Source organism: Pituophis catenifer, unplaced genomic scaffold (genome assembly GCF_029215685.1).
Source record: "Pituophis catenifer annectens isolate HBS135680 unplaced genomic scaffold, rPitCat1.0.hap2 SCAF_12, whole genome shotgun sequence".
Taxonomy (NCBI): Eukaryota; Metazoa; Chordata; class Lepidosauria; order Squamata; family Colubridae; genus Pituophis; species Pituophis catenifer.
The window spans coordinates 13,994,036-14,009,673 of record NW_027256892.1 but is presented as its reverse complement, the minus strand read 5'-3'; the positions used below and the strand labels follow the sequence as shown (position 1 = coordinate 14,009,673).

At 40.8% G+C, this 15,638-nt stretch overlaps 1 protein-coding gene across 1 annotated transcript; it reads left to right on the top strand.

Annotated features, from left to right (window-relative positions):
• Positions 1-3,367: 3,367 nt before the first annotated feature.
• On the top strand, positions 3,368-14,019 carry CHEK1 (checkpoint kinase 1). The gene is made up of 12 exons (XM_070952304.1): positions 3,368-3,435; positions 3,932-4,155; positions 5,518-5,582; positions 5,685-5,754; positions 7,016-7,204; positions 7,368-7,472; positions 7,734-7,829; positions 9,465-9,573; positions 10,492-10,669; positions 11,336-11,467; positions 12,337-12,438; positions 13,422-14,019. The coding sequence occupies exons 1-12, from the start codon at positions 3,371-3,373 to the stop codon at positions 13,515-13,517; spliced, it is 1,431 nt and encodes a 476-aa protein (XP_070808405.1). The 5' UTR covers positions 3,368-3,370; the 3' UTR covers positions 13,518-14,019.
• The last annotated feature ends 1,619 nt before the right edge of the window (positions 14,020-15,638 follow it).

Here is a 15,638-nt window from a genome sequence, read left to right as displayed (position 1 = left end):
TAGTCTGGAAGCCTGGAATCGCCTTTCCTATAAGCGATCATTTACACAGCTAAGGCCATACAAATTACACTCCAGAGCAGTATTTCTCAACCTTCACAACCTTATACAGGGAGTCCTTGAATTTTACCACCACAATTGAGGCCAAAATTTCCATTTTTAAGTGAGACATTTGTTAAGTGAGCTTTGCCCCATTTTACGACCTTTCTTGCCACTGTTGTTCAGCATTGCAGTTGATAAGTTCGTAACCTGGTTGTTAAGTGAATGTGGCTTCCCCATTGACTTTGCATGTCAGAAGGTCGCAAAAGGGGATCCCATGACTTTGGGACACAGCAATGGTCACAAATATGAACCAGCTGCCAAACATCTGAATTTCGATCTCATGATCACAGGGATGCTGCAAAGATTGTAACTGAAAAACTCACATTTTTCAGTGTCCTTGTAAATTTGAGCAGTCACCAAGCAAAATGTTGTAACCTGAGGACTACCTGCATTGTATTGACTTCAATTCCCAGAATTCTCGAGGAATCTATGCTGGCTGGGGCATTCTGGGAGTTGCAGTCCACAAGTCTTAAAAGTTGCCAAGCTTGGACACCCCTGGTTTACAAGCTCCGGAGCGCGTATCCCTGGCTACCACTCCAGCCACGTGCACCCAGCTCTCTTAGCCTCCGAGGCCGAGAGCAGCCACAGGAAATGGGACCACTCGCCACAGCCAACTCCTCACGGCCAACTCGCTGGGGGACGACAACAATGTAACAATTCTATTTTAATTATTTAAAATAAATAAAAACTGTATATAATTTGTAAAGTTTGTTACAATTTGAATGTAGACAAATAATTATAGCTTATATAGAATAGTAATCGATAAAATTTGAAACTATGTAAATATGAGCGATGCTGATACTGGAATGCTGTAACGAGTGGAAATCAGAGAGTGGGTTCCAGCAGGTTCTGACCAGTTCTGGAGAACTGGTAGCGGAAATTTTGAGTAGTTTGGAGAACCAATAAATACCACTTCTGACTGGCCCCACCCCATCTATTCTCTGCCTCCCAAGTCCCAGCTGATCAGGAGGGAATGGGGATTTTACAGTATCCTTCCCCTGCCACACCCACAAAGCCATGCCCCGCCCACAAAGCCGCACCCACAGAACCAGTAGTAAAAAAAATCTGAAACCCGCCACTGGTGGAAATGGGTGTGTTAAGGTTGAAATATGTTTAATAAAAAATTATTCTACCAATAATAATAGTAATCATCATCATCATCATCATCATCATCATCAAGATTTTTTTTTCAAATTTTTGCCATTCCCATTTCACCCCGCCCTTCCTTTTTGCAGCCTTTCTTTAACGATTCGATGCCACCCTTCCTTTGAGACTAGCCTATAACTTTTTGTCCCGCCGGCGAGCTGGCCGGGGCGAATTGTCATATAAGACCCGCAAGACCGAAGCCGAGGCAGCCCTTGGCGCCGCCCTCCCTCGCCGGCTGGAGCAAGAGGCCGAATCCGAGGCAGGGGCGGAGCCGTCGCCGGAATCCTCCGCCTCTCCTCGCCTCTTGCTGGGCGCCCGGCTTGCGACGCGCTTTGGCGGGAAGCGGCGATTTCGGAAGAGGAGGCGGGTGAGAGCGCGCGGGGACGCAACCGGGGCTGGAGCCGTCGGGACTCGGGCTGTCCTTCCAGCCGAAGCAACGGGAGGGAGAGGCTTGGGAAGCGGGAGGGGACTCTGGACGGACAGGCCGGGCTTGGCCCCCTCTCCCGCCCTGCCTGGGCTTGCGGCCGGGCGAAAGCGCGTTTGGACTTGCCGCTGCGTTTGGAGTTGGGAATTGCAAAGCAAAGGGGGGCGCCCGGTTGGGGAAGATAGCTCCGTTGTTGTAGGTACACCTCCGCCCCCCCCATCAGTTTTCAGCTGCCCCCCCCCCCCAACGTTTAGCATTATCTACGCCAGGGGTCCCCAAGTTTGGCAGCTTTAAGACTTGTGGACTTCAACTCCCACAATTCTCCAGCCAGTATAGCTGCCAAGTTTGGGGACCCCTGATCTAGGCGCTGAGCAAGTGGGTTACTCTTCCTTTAGGGCAGGGGTCTCCAATCTTGGCCAAGGAATTCTGGGAGTTGAAGTCCACAAGTCTTAAAGTGGCCAAGATTAGAGACCCCTGCTTTAGGGGAACCCCCCACCCCAAGACTGATCCTTAGGGCGCCCTGAGTCTGCTGTTAATTGCACCTTTTGTGCATGGATGGCACTTTGGGGTCGGTTGGATTTTAGCCTTGGTTTGAGCCAAGGTTGGCCACCTGGGCCCAAGTTTTACAGCTGAGTAACTTTTAACAGTTACCTTAAAGGTAACTTGGATAGATGTGGACTTTCAACTCCCAGAGTTCCCCTAGCCATATTGCCTGGATAATTCTGGGAGTTGAAGGGTGACACAACATGAGTTGCTAAACTGGAAGAACATCTGTCATGGAGTGTAGTTTCTATGTTTCTGTGCAAGGGGAAAGAGTCTTACAGGAAAGAGGATTCTAGATTATCAGATTTACACCAAATTGCTGGTTCTTGGTTCCAGAAGATGGATGGAAATAACCTTTCTTCATCAGTCTGTCTTCAGGTCTGGGGAAGGTTGCATTGCTTCTCGCAACGTGTACAAATATGTGTTTGTGTGTGTAGGTTGCATCAACAATGAATTCGGGGCCACAAGATTCAATTTGTTTTATTTTGGAGAGAGTAGCTTCTGATACCTCGAGCCTTTCTCCTGCCCTGTGTCTTCCAAAGCATGTTTTTTTTCTCATGCAAGTCACTGGTAAATCCTAGGATAGGATTTCCCACCTTCCAGAATTCTTTATGCTAGCTGGGGAATTCTGGGAGCCAAAGTCCACACAACTTAAAGTGGCTAAGGCTGAGAAACCTATTCTAGACTAATCTGTTTTGTTTTGGATTTTTTTGCAACTAGTTTTCTGTTACTCAAGATTCACATGAGCAGGTATATCTTAGATTCACCCTCCTGGGCTTATTTACTTAGTTATTCCTGTTTATTAATAAATAAAACGAACAAGTAAATGGAATGAAAAATGCAACATATATATTAGTAAATGAACTGAAGTATACATACACACAAACTTCTTTTGTTTCTTCAGTTCAGTTCATTTACTAATAAACAGGAATAAATAAGTAAATAAATAATATATATGATTAATGAGTACCCAGCAGTCCTATTTTGTAATTCTTTGCATTATATGTTTATTGATAAAGTAAATATTGAGTTTTTAACTGTTACGTTGTACGCTGCCCATAGTCATGTGTTTGTGAGATGGGCAGCTATATATGTGTGCTGAATAAATAAATTTCTTTTTATTTTCAAATATTTGTAGCAGATGTGCAGGTTGTGAAAATGGCAGTGCCGTTTGTGGAAGACTGGGATTTAGTGCAGACTCTTGGTGAAGGGGCTTATGGAGAGTAAGTTGCTTACGTGAATGCATAAAACATTGAGTTCAAATTTCTTATCCTGTAGAAAAAGGATGAGCTGCAAATTGTAATCCATGATACTGAAGAATTACAGAATGGGGGAAATCATGCTCTTTTAAGTTAAGGGGTCCCCCCCCCCCGTTTTCTGTAGAAGAAAAGTGGATGGTAGGCAAAGCTATATTGATCTTAATTTCCAGGATAAAAAACTTATTTGAGTGAGCCTTGGTAGCATAGTGGTTAGAGTGCAGCACTGCAGGCTACTTCTGCTGACTGCTGGCTGCCTGCAGTTTGGCAGTTCAAATCTTACCAGGCTCAAGGTTGACTCAGCCTTCCATCCTTCCGAGGTGGGTAAAATGAGGGCCCAGATTGTTGGGGGCCGTATGCTGGCTCTGTAAACTGCTTAGAGAGGTCTGTAAAGCACTGTAAAGCGGTTTATAAGTCTAAGTGCTATTGCTATTTGCAACCCTGTTTTTGATCTCCTCTTCAGAGTTCAACTAGCTGTGAATAGGCGCACCGAGGAAGCGGTTGCAGTGAAAATGGTGGACATAAAATGTGCCGCTGAATGTCCGGATCAGATCAGGAAGGAGATCTGTATCAACAAAATGTTGAATCATGAGAACATTGTGAAATTCTTCGGGCATCGTCGAGAAGGCACTATTCAGTACCTCTTCCTTGAATACTGCAGAGGGGGCGAGCTTTTTGACCGAATAGGTATGGGAGAATTTGTAGGATGCCACACAATGACTTCGGTACAATCTGGGGATAATAGTGTTATTTTACTACGAAGGCAGAGGTAGGTTTCAGCCGGTTCTGACCAGTTCTAGAGAACCGGTAGCAGAAATTTTGAGTAGTTCGGAGAACCGGTAAATACCACCTCTAACTCGCCCCACCCCCATCTATTCTCTGCCTCTCGAGTCCCAGCTGATCAGGAGGAAATGGGGATTTTGCAGTAACCTTCTCCTGGAGTGGGGAGGGAATGGAGATTTTACAGTATCCTTCCCCTGCCACGTCCACCAAGCCACACCCACAGAACTGGTAGTAAAAAATTTTGATACCCACCACTATACGAAGGAACCTTGTGGGAATTCCTGTGTAGCTACAAGAAAAGCAGCTCAAACTAGTTGGATTATTTTAGTTCAGTTGGAATCTATTTCCCATTTTTCACAGTGGATAATTTATTGTTTTATCCATTCAGTCATGTCCGACTCTTGGAGACTTTATAGGCAAGTGCTTTCCATGCTAAATTGTCTAATTGTCTCCATGGGACAATTTATAAGACCCAGTTTATATGCTCCATCGTGGTTTGTTCGCTGTATAAACCATGGTTGGTTGAATTCAGTAACGTACCAAAACTAAAACTAAGCAATTTTCATTGTAGCTAAGCGCAGTGTATGAATCTTGTTAAAAAAAAACCAATCAGCCGTCATTGTGAAATCAAGCCTTTTCTGCCTGCAGGCTGGTTAAAGAAAAGGCATCACCACTGGCAATGGAGTTAGATGGTCTATTTTTAAATTTGCTTATTTTCTACAATTTAAGCTTGGGTTCAATTTAAAATGGAGATATAGAAGAATTTAAAAGACTTGCGATATAAAACTGCCTCTCCAATTAGGACATGGTTTAAATGTAACTGTTTGATTGTCTTATTCTTTCAGGGTTATTTAATTGCATCTATAACAAGCCAGCTTTAAAATAAACTAATATCAGTTAAAAAGATTCCAAATTAGATGATTAATTAAGAGCTAATCCTCCCTTCTTCTCCATCTTCTGATCGTGATTTTACATTGATGGTATTGTCATTTTATTGGATTAGGCGTATTTGAGGTTAATTTTAATGTCTATAAGCTCTAAGATGCCCAGAGTTGGTTTGAAATGATACGAGTGGCAAATTAATAAATAAAAATTAGTCAAGTTGCAGAAAGAAATATCCCTTTGTAAAACTTAATCCCTTTATTGGCATTAGCGTCTCCAGCCATACTGTCTTAAAATGTAGGATTCTACATTTTAGGAAAAGAAGTTATTGATGATGTAGATTATTTTAGCATCTGCATAACAATAATATGTTTTTTTTCCTAGAGCCTGATATCGGCATGCCAGAATCAGAAGCACAGAGATTTTTCCACCAGCTAATTGCTGGTGTGGTGAGTCTCTTTATGCTGACTTTTCACTGATCGCTCCCACATTCTATTTTGAAGTTGATGTGGGCAAAAAGAAATTAATACAATTACATTTTTTTAAATAAGGTCTACCTCCATAGCATAGGAGTGACACATCGGGATATTAAGCCAGAGAATCTGCTACTTGATGCAAGAGGTACGTAATTTTTCTTTTGTACCCTAAAATGTTAGGGTTATAGGGGATCAGAGGGGGAAAAGTTTGTCTCCAGAAAACAGGATTCATTTTAGTCTTCAGATAGACTACTCCAAATTTCTGCTTTTTAGCTACTACACACCCAATAGTCTTGGGAATCCTACAATTATTAAGAGAGACACTGTCTGTATTTTGTCAGTCACTAAAAGAAAGCTGTAATCTTTCACTCAACCAGTTTACATCTAAATCAAAGAAAAAGTTGATTACATGGAGAAACAGAGTGATTGGCTAAGTTTCTGCAGAACTCCTTTTGCAATGAGGATAGGGGCAGTTAGCAGGTTGCCAACTCATATCACAGATGGATGTGGATTGCAGAGGCTGCCTACTGCAGAGCTGCTTACTCTAGGGGGTCACCGAAAATGGGAAGGGTGTACAGATAGTCCTCGGCTTAATTGAGCCCAAAATTTCTGTTGCTAAGTGAGACATTTGCTAAGTGAGTTTTGCTCCATTTTGTGACCTTGCTTGCCACAGGTGTTAGGTGAATCACTGCAGCTAAGTCAGTAACACAGTTGTTAAGTGAATCTGGCTTCTCCATTGACTTTGCTTGTCAGAAGGTCGCAAAAGGGGATCATGGGACCCCGGGACATTGCAACTGTCATAAGTATGAACCAGTTGCCAAACATCTGAATTTTGATCCCGTGATCAACGGCCGTAAGTGTGAAAAATTGCCATTAGTCAGTTTTTTCAATGCCATTCTAACTTTGGACGGTCACTAAATGAAATGTAAGTCAAGGACTACCTGTAGTTTGTATACTCTTCATCCCCTTTCCTAATCTATTCATTAAGATCATGAGCGAAATGCTGGAAATGGGACCTCTCTTCTTTACCTGGAGATTTCTTTGCCTCTTCTTCAGCCTCCTGGATATTTTTCTGGGTTAAAAGTCTATGGAGATTCTCAGTCATCCAGGTCATGGTTGTCCCAAAAGTGCTTTTTCAAGAGGCAACTGGACTTTATTTTTCCTGGAGGATGTTTCGCTTCTCATCCAAGAAGCTTCTTCAGCTCTAACTGGATGGTGGGGAATGGAAGGATTTTTACTCCTTGCAGACAGCTGGTCATTTGCATTCTTTTAGTGAGTCATTAAGGCCAGCTGGAGGTTTATCTGTGTCCTCAGGCTTTCTGGGTTAACTTGAGTGCTTTTCCTGTGATTTCATTTGAATTAATCCAATGTGAAGGATGATGCGGTGTCCTTTGTGCTTTGCTCAGACAACCTCAAGATCTCAGACTTTGGGCTCGCTACCGTATTTAAATATAATGGCTGTGAGCGACTGCTGAACAGGATATGTGGCACGCTTCCATACCTGGCCCCCGAAGTCCTGAAAAAGAAAGAATTTCACGCTGAGCCTGTTGATGTTTGGTCATGTGGAATAGTGCTGACTGCAATGTTAGCAGGAGGTAAGAGCTACCTACAATCAAATTCCTTTTTCCTAATAGGAATTCTTATAAAATGAAGAGCAGACGCCTATTTATTGGGAATATGGATTAATTAGGAATCTTCCGTGTAACCTTTTGTGTTTTTGTTAAATTTGGCTCTAAAACGTGGTTTCCTTTCCTGCAGAATTGCCGTGGGACCAGGCTGCCGATACTTGCCAAGAATATTGTGATTGGAAAGAAAGAAAGACTTATCTTTCCCCATGGAAGAAGATTGATTCATTGCCCCTCGGTACTTCAGCAGATTGAATAATCCTCTCTCTAGACTGGGAGATTATCTATGACTTTTCCCTTTCTTGATCTGTAATGTTCTTTGGAGAAACCCAGGAGGAATACGGGTTAATTTTTTACAGACTCAGATTCATCATCCAGAGAACATTGCAAATCCAATGTTAAAAAGTTTTGTTTGAAGATATTTCACAATAGAGTATTTTAATCGAAGATGCTTTTGTATCATTTAATTCTTCGCATTTTTTTTTTTTTTTTTTTGCAGCCTTGCTTCTCAAACTCTTAAATGAAAACCCCTCATCCAGGCTTACGATTGCAGACATTAAAAAAGACAGATGGTATACAAAACCTTTAAGGAAAGGTGAGTGTCTATGGAGATTCTCAGTCATCCAGGTCATAGTTGTCCCAAAGGTGCATTTTCAAAAGGCACAGCTGGACTTTGTTTTTCCTTGAGGACTGTTTTTCCTTCAGTTCTGAACTGAAGAAGCTTCTTGAATGAGAAGCGAAACGTCTGCAAGGAAAAACAAAGTCCGGTTGCTTTCTGAAAAAGCACCTTTGTGAGCAAATTTTACATGCCTCTTAGAGTGACATCCATTTTTAAACCTTAAGACATGGGGTTTTCGGGGTTTAATATTGTTATGGATCCCACAGAAGGAACAAGTCATGTTTCAAAAAGTTTTGTTTTTGATCGTCAATCAACCACCAATGAATAGTAATTAGGAGCAGTAGTTATCGATGAGATTTCTCTTTCACTATTTTCATTGTCACTTTTTTCTCAGGATGGTAACTGAGACAGCTTAGATTCTTAGTATGCACCCATATTTGGCTTGTTTGAAATAGTCACAGGCATAAAGTAGAAATGTAAAACTTTCATCTAAAACTACACTTCCCAGCATCCCTCGGCTAAGGCTGCTGGATGTATATAGTTCAGCACCATCTGGAAAGTCCAACATTGATGTTAGATGAACAATTGTAATCCCCCCCCATGAGTGATTTGTACCATCTGAATGACAGTAAGATATGAAAAGTAGGTCTTGATCAGCTTATTCTTTGTCTTTTGAATTAAATTGAATATTTTATTTAGCCAAGGGTGATTAGACACACAAGAAATTTGTCTCCAGTACAGAAGCACTTAGTGTACTTGAAAGCAACAGAGAGAATAATAATGGTAGTAATACCAATTAAAAAAAAGTGACGCGGTGGCTAAGACGCTGAGCTTGTTGATCTGCAGTTCAATGGTTCAAATCCCTAGTGCCGCATAACAGAGTGAGCTCCCGTTACTTGTCTCAGCTTCTGCCAACCTAACAGTTTGAAAGCACAAAAAAAATGCAAGTAGAAAAATAGGGACCACCTTTGGTGGGAAGGTAACAGCGTTCCGTGCACCTTTGGCATTTAGTCATGCTGCCACATGACCACGGAAACGTCTTCAGACAGCCCTGGCTCTTCGGCTTAGAAACGGAGATGAACACCACCCCCTAGAGTCAGGAACGACTAGCACATATGTGCGAGGGAAATCTTTACCTATAATACCAATAAAAGGGAGAAGTAAAGAAGATAATAAAAAGGATAAATTATAATGCTACAGCCACACTGTTTGAGATAATATATGTACACATTAGACAGAACTGCAGGAATTAAGTGTTCAGCAGAGTGATGGCATGAAGGAAAAATCTGTCCCTGTTTTATTAGCTTTAGCAGCAGAAAGGGAGAATTGGCCAAAGAAAAATGCAGACGATAGGAAAGCTGTCTCATTTTCACTCAGGGAGTTTTACATTTAATAAGTCTATGTTGATTTATTTTTTCTGATCCTTCAGAGAGGAATATATTATATTATATTATACATTATATTATATGTGACCACAATAAAGATGGGTTGATTGAATATAAGGTGGTCAACAGCCGTAAAGAGCTGCAGGTCCTAGCCTGGCCTCAAAACACTTAATTTTACTTAAATTGTTTTGTTTAGATCCTAATCATGACATCTCTGTCTTTGTAGGCATAAAGCGATCCCGGGGCTCTTCTGGAGGATCTTCTGATTCACCAGGAGGTTTTTCTAAGCACATTAGATCAGATATGGATTTCTCTCCCATAAAAGATGCACACAGGTAAAGACACTCTTATGTATGGGTAGTATCAAGTAATCTAACTTCATTAGAAACAGCACTGTTTGTGTAAATGATTGTGGTGTGAATTGTTCTCATTAGTTCCCTAAGACGCATACATACATGAAATTTGGGACATTCTTCTAGGCAAGATAAGAGCTCAGAAGTAGCAATAGCACTTAGACTTATATACCGCTTCACAGTGCTTTACAGCCCTCTCTAAGTGGTTTACAGAATCAGCATATTGCCCCCAACTATCTGAGTCCTCATTTTACCAACAACGGAAGGATGGAAGGGTTGAGTCAACCTTGAGCTGGTGAGAATCAAATTGCTGGCAGTTGGCAGTCAGCAGAATTAGTCTGCAATACTGCTTTCTAACCACTGTGCCACCATGACTAGAGTATAGTTTGGAAAATTCAATCTCTAGAAACTTCTAGTTGGGTTTGAAAATTGCTGGGCAAAAATCCTACAGAGATGCCACTTATCAAACTTGATGGTCCTAGACTAGGTACAGCTATGATGTGTATCCATGGAAGGCCACCGTTTTTTCCACATTCTGATGGACTTGCATCATCACAACGTTCTACCTATCTTCTGTATCAAACTAAAGATCCAAAGATAATTGGATAATTGGATCTGTGAACAATTGATTGGTCTGAATTAATCTTCCGTTTGAGATGTCCATCCATGCTGGCTGGATATTTTGACTGGTTAGTGATCTCACTTGAGTAACCTGGAATATGCTGAGATTTGGAATTTCATTGGGGAAAATGGAAACCTAGGTTGTATGTATGGATTAGCTTTAATAGTCATGTGCCAAATAATGGCTCATACAGTCCAGCGCGGATAGCAGTGTACTTTCTGAAAGCATGATACGGATGCACTCTAACATTGTGATGACAACTATTTTTGTTGTGGCAGTGAGGAAAAAAAGATCTGTTCCAATTCCCAGCCAGAACCAAGAACTGGGCTCTCCTTGTGGGACAGCAGCCCAGGCAATATTGAGAAATTGGTGCAAGGGATTAGCTTCTCTCAACCAGCCCGTCCTGAGCACATGCTGCTGAACAGCCAGCTGTTAGGCACTCCAAGTTCATCGCAGGTAATTCTGCCTGGTGGAACGCTTGGCTTCTCTTTGTTCTTAAATCACTACAGGGAGTCCTCAAATTACAAGCATTCATTTAGGGACTGTTCGAACTTACAAGGGCACTGGATAACAGTGATTTATGACCAGTCCTTGCACTTAATAACCATTGCAGCATCTCCACGGTCACAATTCAGGCACTTGGCAACTGGCATGTATTTACAATGGTTGGGGCATCCCAGGGAGGCGTGATTGCCAATTGCACCCTTCCCAGCCAGTTTCCGACAAGGAAAGTCAGTATGGGAAGAAACCCAATTTGCTTAATGGCTGCATGATTCACTTAACATTTGTAATTTTCCAACCATGGGGAGAAAAATCAGGCACGACTTCCTTAACTGCCTTGCTTAGCAACGGAAATTCTGACCCCGATAGTGGTCGTAAGCCAAGGACTACCTCTACATTGGGTTTTCCTTTCCTCTTTAAACCCCATCCTTTGATTTGAAATTTACTAATAATAATTGGAATTAATAATGTTTTTTTTTTCATAACAAAACTAAAGGATAAATGCATGGTTTCGATGAAAACCTTAACATCTAACTTTGGGAAATCACATGGGTTCCGGAGAAGTCAGCTGAATTGCTCAGTTTACAATTTCTGACATTTTCTGTCTTTTGTCTCTCTTAGAACCCCTGGCAACGTCTCGTAAAGAGAATGACCCGTTTCTTTTTGAAATTGGATGCTGACCAGTCTTACCAAATCTTGAAGGAGGTTTGTGAAAAGATGGGCTACATCTGGAAGAAAGGTTGCACAAACCAGGTATAAAAGTAACACCTTGAAGTATATATATTGGTTGAATAAACGAAGGAATATGTAATAGAGCTAGAACTGCATGTGGATAGTATTTGTTGCAATTCTTAGCTATTGCTAACATTATTATTATATTATTTGGTAAAGGTAAAGGTTCCCCTCGTACATATGTGCTAGTCGTTCCCGACTCTAGTTCATCTCCGTTTCAAAGCCGAAAAGCCAGCGCTGTCCGAAGACGTCTCCGTGGTCATGTGGCCGGCATGACTAAATGCCAAAGGCGCATGGAACATTGTTACCTTCCCACCAAAGGTGGTCTCTATTTTTCTACTTGCATTTTTTACGTGCTTTCGGACTGCTAGGTTGGCAGAAGCTGGGACAAGGAACGGGAGCTCACCCCATTACACGGCACTAGGTATTCAAACCGCTGAACTGCCGACCTTTTGATCGACAAGCTCAGCATCTTAGCCACTGAGCCACCACTTCCCACAATTATACTATTACATATAATTACAAACTGGAGCGCCAGTTTGCTGTAGTGGTTAAGATGCTGGCATAGAAATTAGGAGACTGAGAATTGTAGTCCTGTTTTAGTCATAAAAGCCAGCTGGATGACTTTGTGTCCATCCTTTTTTAATTTCTCTTAGGATGTTTATTTGTGATTACTTCGTAGCCAGGGAAGTTCCTTATTTACTCCAAAATATTGTTAGGGGAAAAATCCATTTATAAGCCTTGCCGTGTGCTTCAGTAAACAGCACCCATGACTATAATAATAATTATACATTGTGAGACTTTCTGTCAGCCCCCACCACAGCAAGAAGTTCTGCCGGAAGACTAACTTTACTTCTTCCATTCTGATCAGTAATTCTTTCTCTTGAAAGGTCACCATATCCACCATGGACAGAAGAAACAACAAACTGATTTTCAAAGCAAACTTGGTGGAAATGGATGAGAAAATTCTTGTGGATTTCCGATTGTCAAAGGTAAAGTCTATTTTAGCAATATGTCTAAGCCTAGGCAGAAGAAAAGAACATTTGTACTCGTAATAGATTTGTTTACAGAAACAAGGAATAATAATCATAGCAGTGCTTCTACAGATGGTCCTTGAGTTACAACCATTCGTTTAGTGGTCATTCAAAGTTAACAAGGGTACTGACTTACATCCAGTCCTCACACTTGCAATCTGCGCAGTGTTCCCACCGTCGTGGGATCAAAATTTGGGTGCTTGGCCAATCAGCATGTATTTTACAATGGTTGCAACTTCCTAGGATTGCACAGTTGCAAATTGCGACCTTACCAACTGGTTTCTGACAAGCAAAGGCAATGAGGGAAAACTGAATTCATTTAATGACTGCAGGATTCACTTAACTGCATTGATTTGCTTAACAACTATGGCAAGAAAGGTCGTAAAATTGGGCAGAACTCACTTAACAACGACTTCGCTTAACAACAGAGAAATTTGGCCCAGTTGTGGTCATAATTTGAGGACTACCTGTATTCTACTTTGGTTACAGGACTCTTTTTATCTTTTCTTTTTATGTACACCGAGAGCATATGCACCAAAGACAAATTCCTTGTGTGTCCAATTACACTTGGCCAATAAAGAATTCTATTCTGTTCTGTTCTGTTCTGTTCTGTTCTGTTCTGTTCTGTTCTGTTCTATTCTATTCTATTCTATTCTATTCTATTCTATTCTATTCTATTCTATGAGCAGTTTATATATTACATATCAAACATGACTTACAAATCCACGATTATTAAAATGATTAAAGCTGCACATTTATACCATCCTGCATAGTATGAATTTGAGTTGATCATCCTTTCATTTCTAATATCTAAAAAAGTTTTTTTAGCTAATATTTTTATTACTTGTTGATAGGATGCTAAATATGTCAGAATCCAGTATTTTGTACTATAAAAATACTTCGAAGCTAAGCTTTTTCTTTCTTTCTCATTTTCCACACAGGGTGATGGTTTGGAATTCAAAAGGCATTTCCTGAAGATCAAAGAGAAACTAAATGATGTTGTCAGCCCACAGAAGTTATGGCTCCCAGTGACATGATCGCCTTCTGGTTGAAAAACAAGTGAATTTGGCTGCAGTGTTTTCAGCCATAGGACAGTTTATGCTAAGGCATACCCTGACTTCACACACTCAGCATCCATTCCTCTTGGCTCTGACATGATCAGCAACCAATTGAGAAGTTAATATTGTGATGGGACATAATTATGTATTTTTCGTAGGGTAACCGTCATGAAAATTTCCAGTGTCTTAGATTTCATAGGCTTTTAGCTTGCATTCTACTTTATACAGATAATTCAAATGTTTTGGCACGCCACCTTTTCTAAATGGGAATGTTTTCTTCTTTTTTCCAAAGCGTTGCACAAGAATACAAACTGAAGTTTTACAAAGAGCAGAAGGAAATTAAATGAAAACCAGCACCAAGCTTTGTATACTTGGGAGCTGGGCTGTTGAATTTTCAAAATGCAGCACAAACTCCATATCAGAATACCTGGCTTAGCTTGAAATTATTTTTGGGTCAAGTTTTGCTGGAAAAAAAAAGTGACGCATTACTGTTCTTCATTTTTGAATTTTTTGCTTTGAAAGAAAGAAAACATTGCAAATGTGATTAATGTGATTTGTTAAAATATTTTTCTATGTCCAAATGTCTCTTCCTTCCCATAAAAACATCTGTGTTGTTGAGCACTAAAAATGTGGAAAGTGGAGGAATGGGATAAGATTAGTAGTTTTTCCTGCATCCTATTACACTTAATTTGTTAGGTGTTCCAGGCGTTTCAGGCTCTTGTTACCGCATGTCTGAATGCTGCTTGATTGGACCATTGTGGATGCAGAGAAGAATGGAGACAAAGGACACGAATCTTTGTTCTCACCATGGTGCTGACCAGTTTTGCTTACCCATGTCATTTTTAAAAAAAAGAAAATAAAGCATAGAATGAAAATATTTGTCAATTTTATTGCCACAAAATATTTGTTATTGTTAGTTGCGAAGTCGTATACGACCCATCGCGACCCCATAGACAACATTCCTCCCAGTCTTCCTGTCCTCTACCATCCTCTGGAGTTCCTTTAAGCCAGCGGTTCTCAACCTGGGGGTCGCGATCCCTTTGGGGGTCGAACGGCCATTTCCCAGGGGTCGCCAAAGCCCTCTCTCGCCCCCCCCCGCCTTCACTCACCCTCTGCCTCTGCTGGATCGCCCGGTCGCCGTTCGCTTACCCCGCCCACTCCCAATCTATTGCTGCTCCGGAGTCCCAGCTGGTGGCTAGAGGGAAAAAAACTTTAAATTCTTGCCGCGGGGCTTCAAAGAGCTAGCTGCAAAGAGGTAAATTCCTGGAGCAAGTTTTTTTCCCCCAGCTATACTGAAAAGAGAAAGCGAAAGCAGGGTCTTAGCTGCAACGTGACAAAATGAGGCAGAGAGGTTTCTTTTTCTTTTTCCTCACCAAAAAAGGTAAACTGCAAACAATGGGAAATTTAGGGCAAAAGAGGAAAGTTCCAAGATTTTAAAACACAAAAGAAAAAAAGCTCTATTTAACTAGAGAATTGTAATAATCGAGATACTATTAATTGGTTAAGTTGTGGTTTGGAGGAATATATGGGGGAAATTATTTGGTTTATTATTATTGGTAAATATAATTAATTGATGTGTAAGAAATTGGATTGCATGGAAATAATTGGAATATTCATGTTCATATTGATTAATATACAAAAAAGATAGTTTTATAACTAATTGATTTATATTAAAATGTTGAATTTGTATTAAACAACTGTATTACATAATCAATGTGAGGATGGATATTAAAAGAGATGACAATGCAAAGGGGTATAATATAGAATAGAAGGGAAAAATTGAATTTGATTAAGATTAGAGATGAGGATGAAGGGTAATATTGTTTTTTTAAAAAAATAGATGAGGAATAAATATGGTAAAAAGGAAATATAGAAATTGTAAATTTAATTGAAATGACTAAATACTGTGTTGGAAGAAATATCCTTCTGGGTACTGCTCCAAGTGGGGAAAAAGACACTGGAAACATGGAGACTGCTTGGAAAGATGGTTTAATGGTGGACAGGATCACATGGCTTGATGGGCCCCATTGTGTTAGTTTCTGTTGCTATTGTGTTGCAAATGTCCTTTGACAAAGGATTGACTTTCTGCCTCTGGCCCAT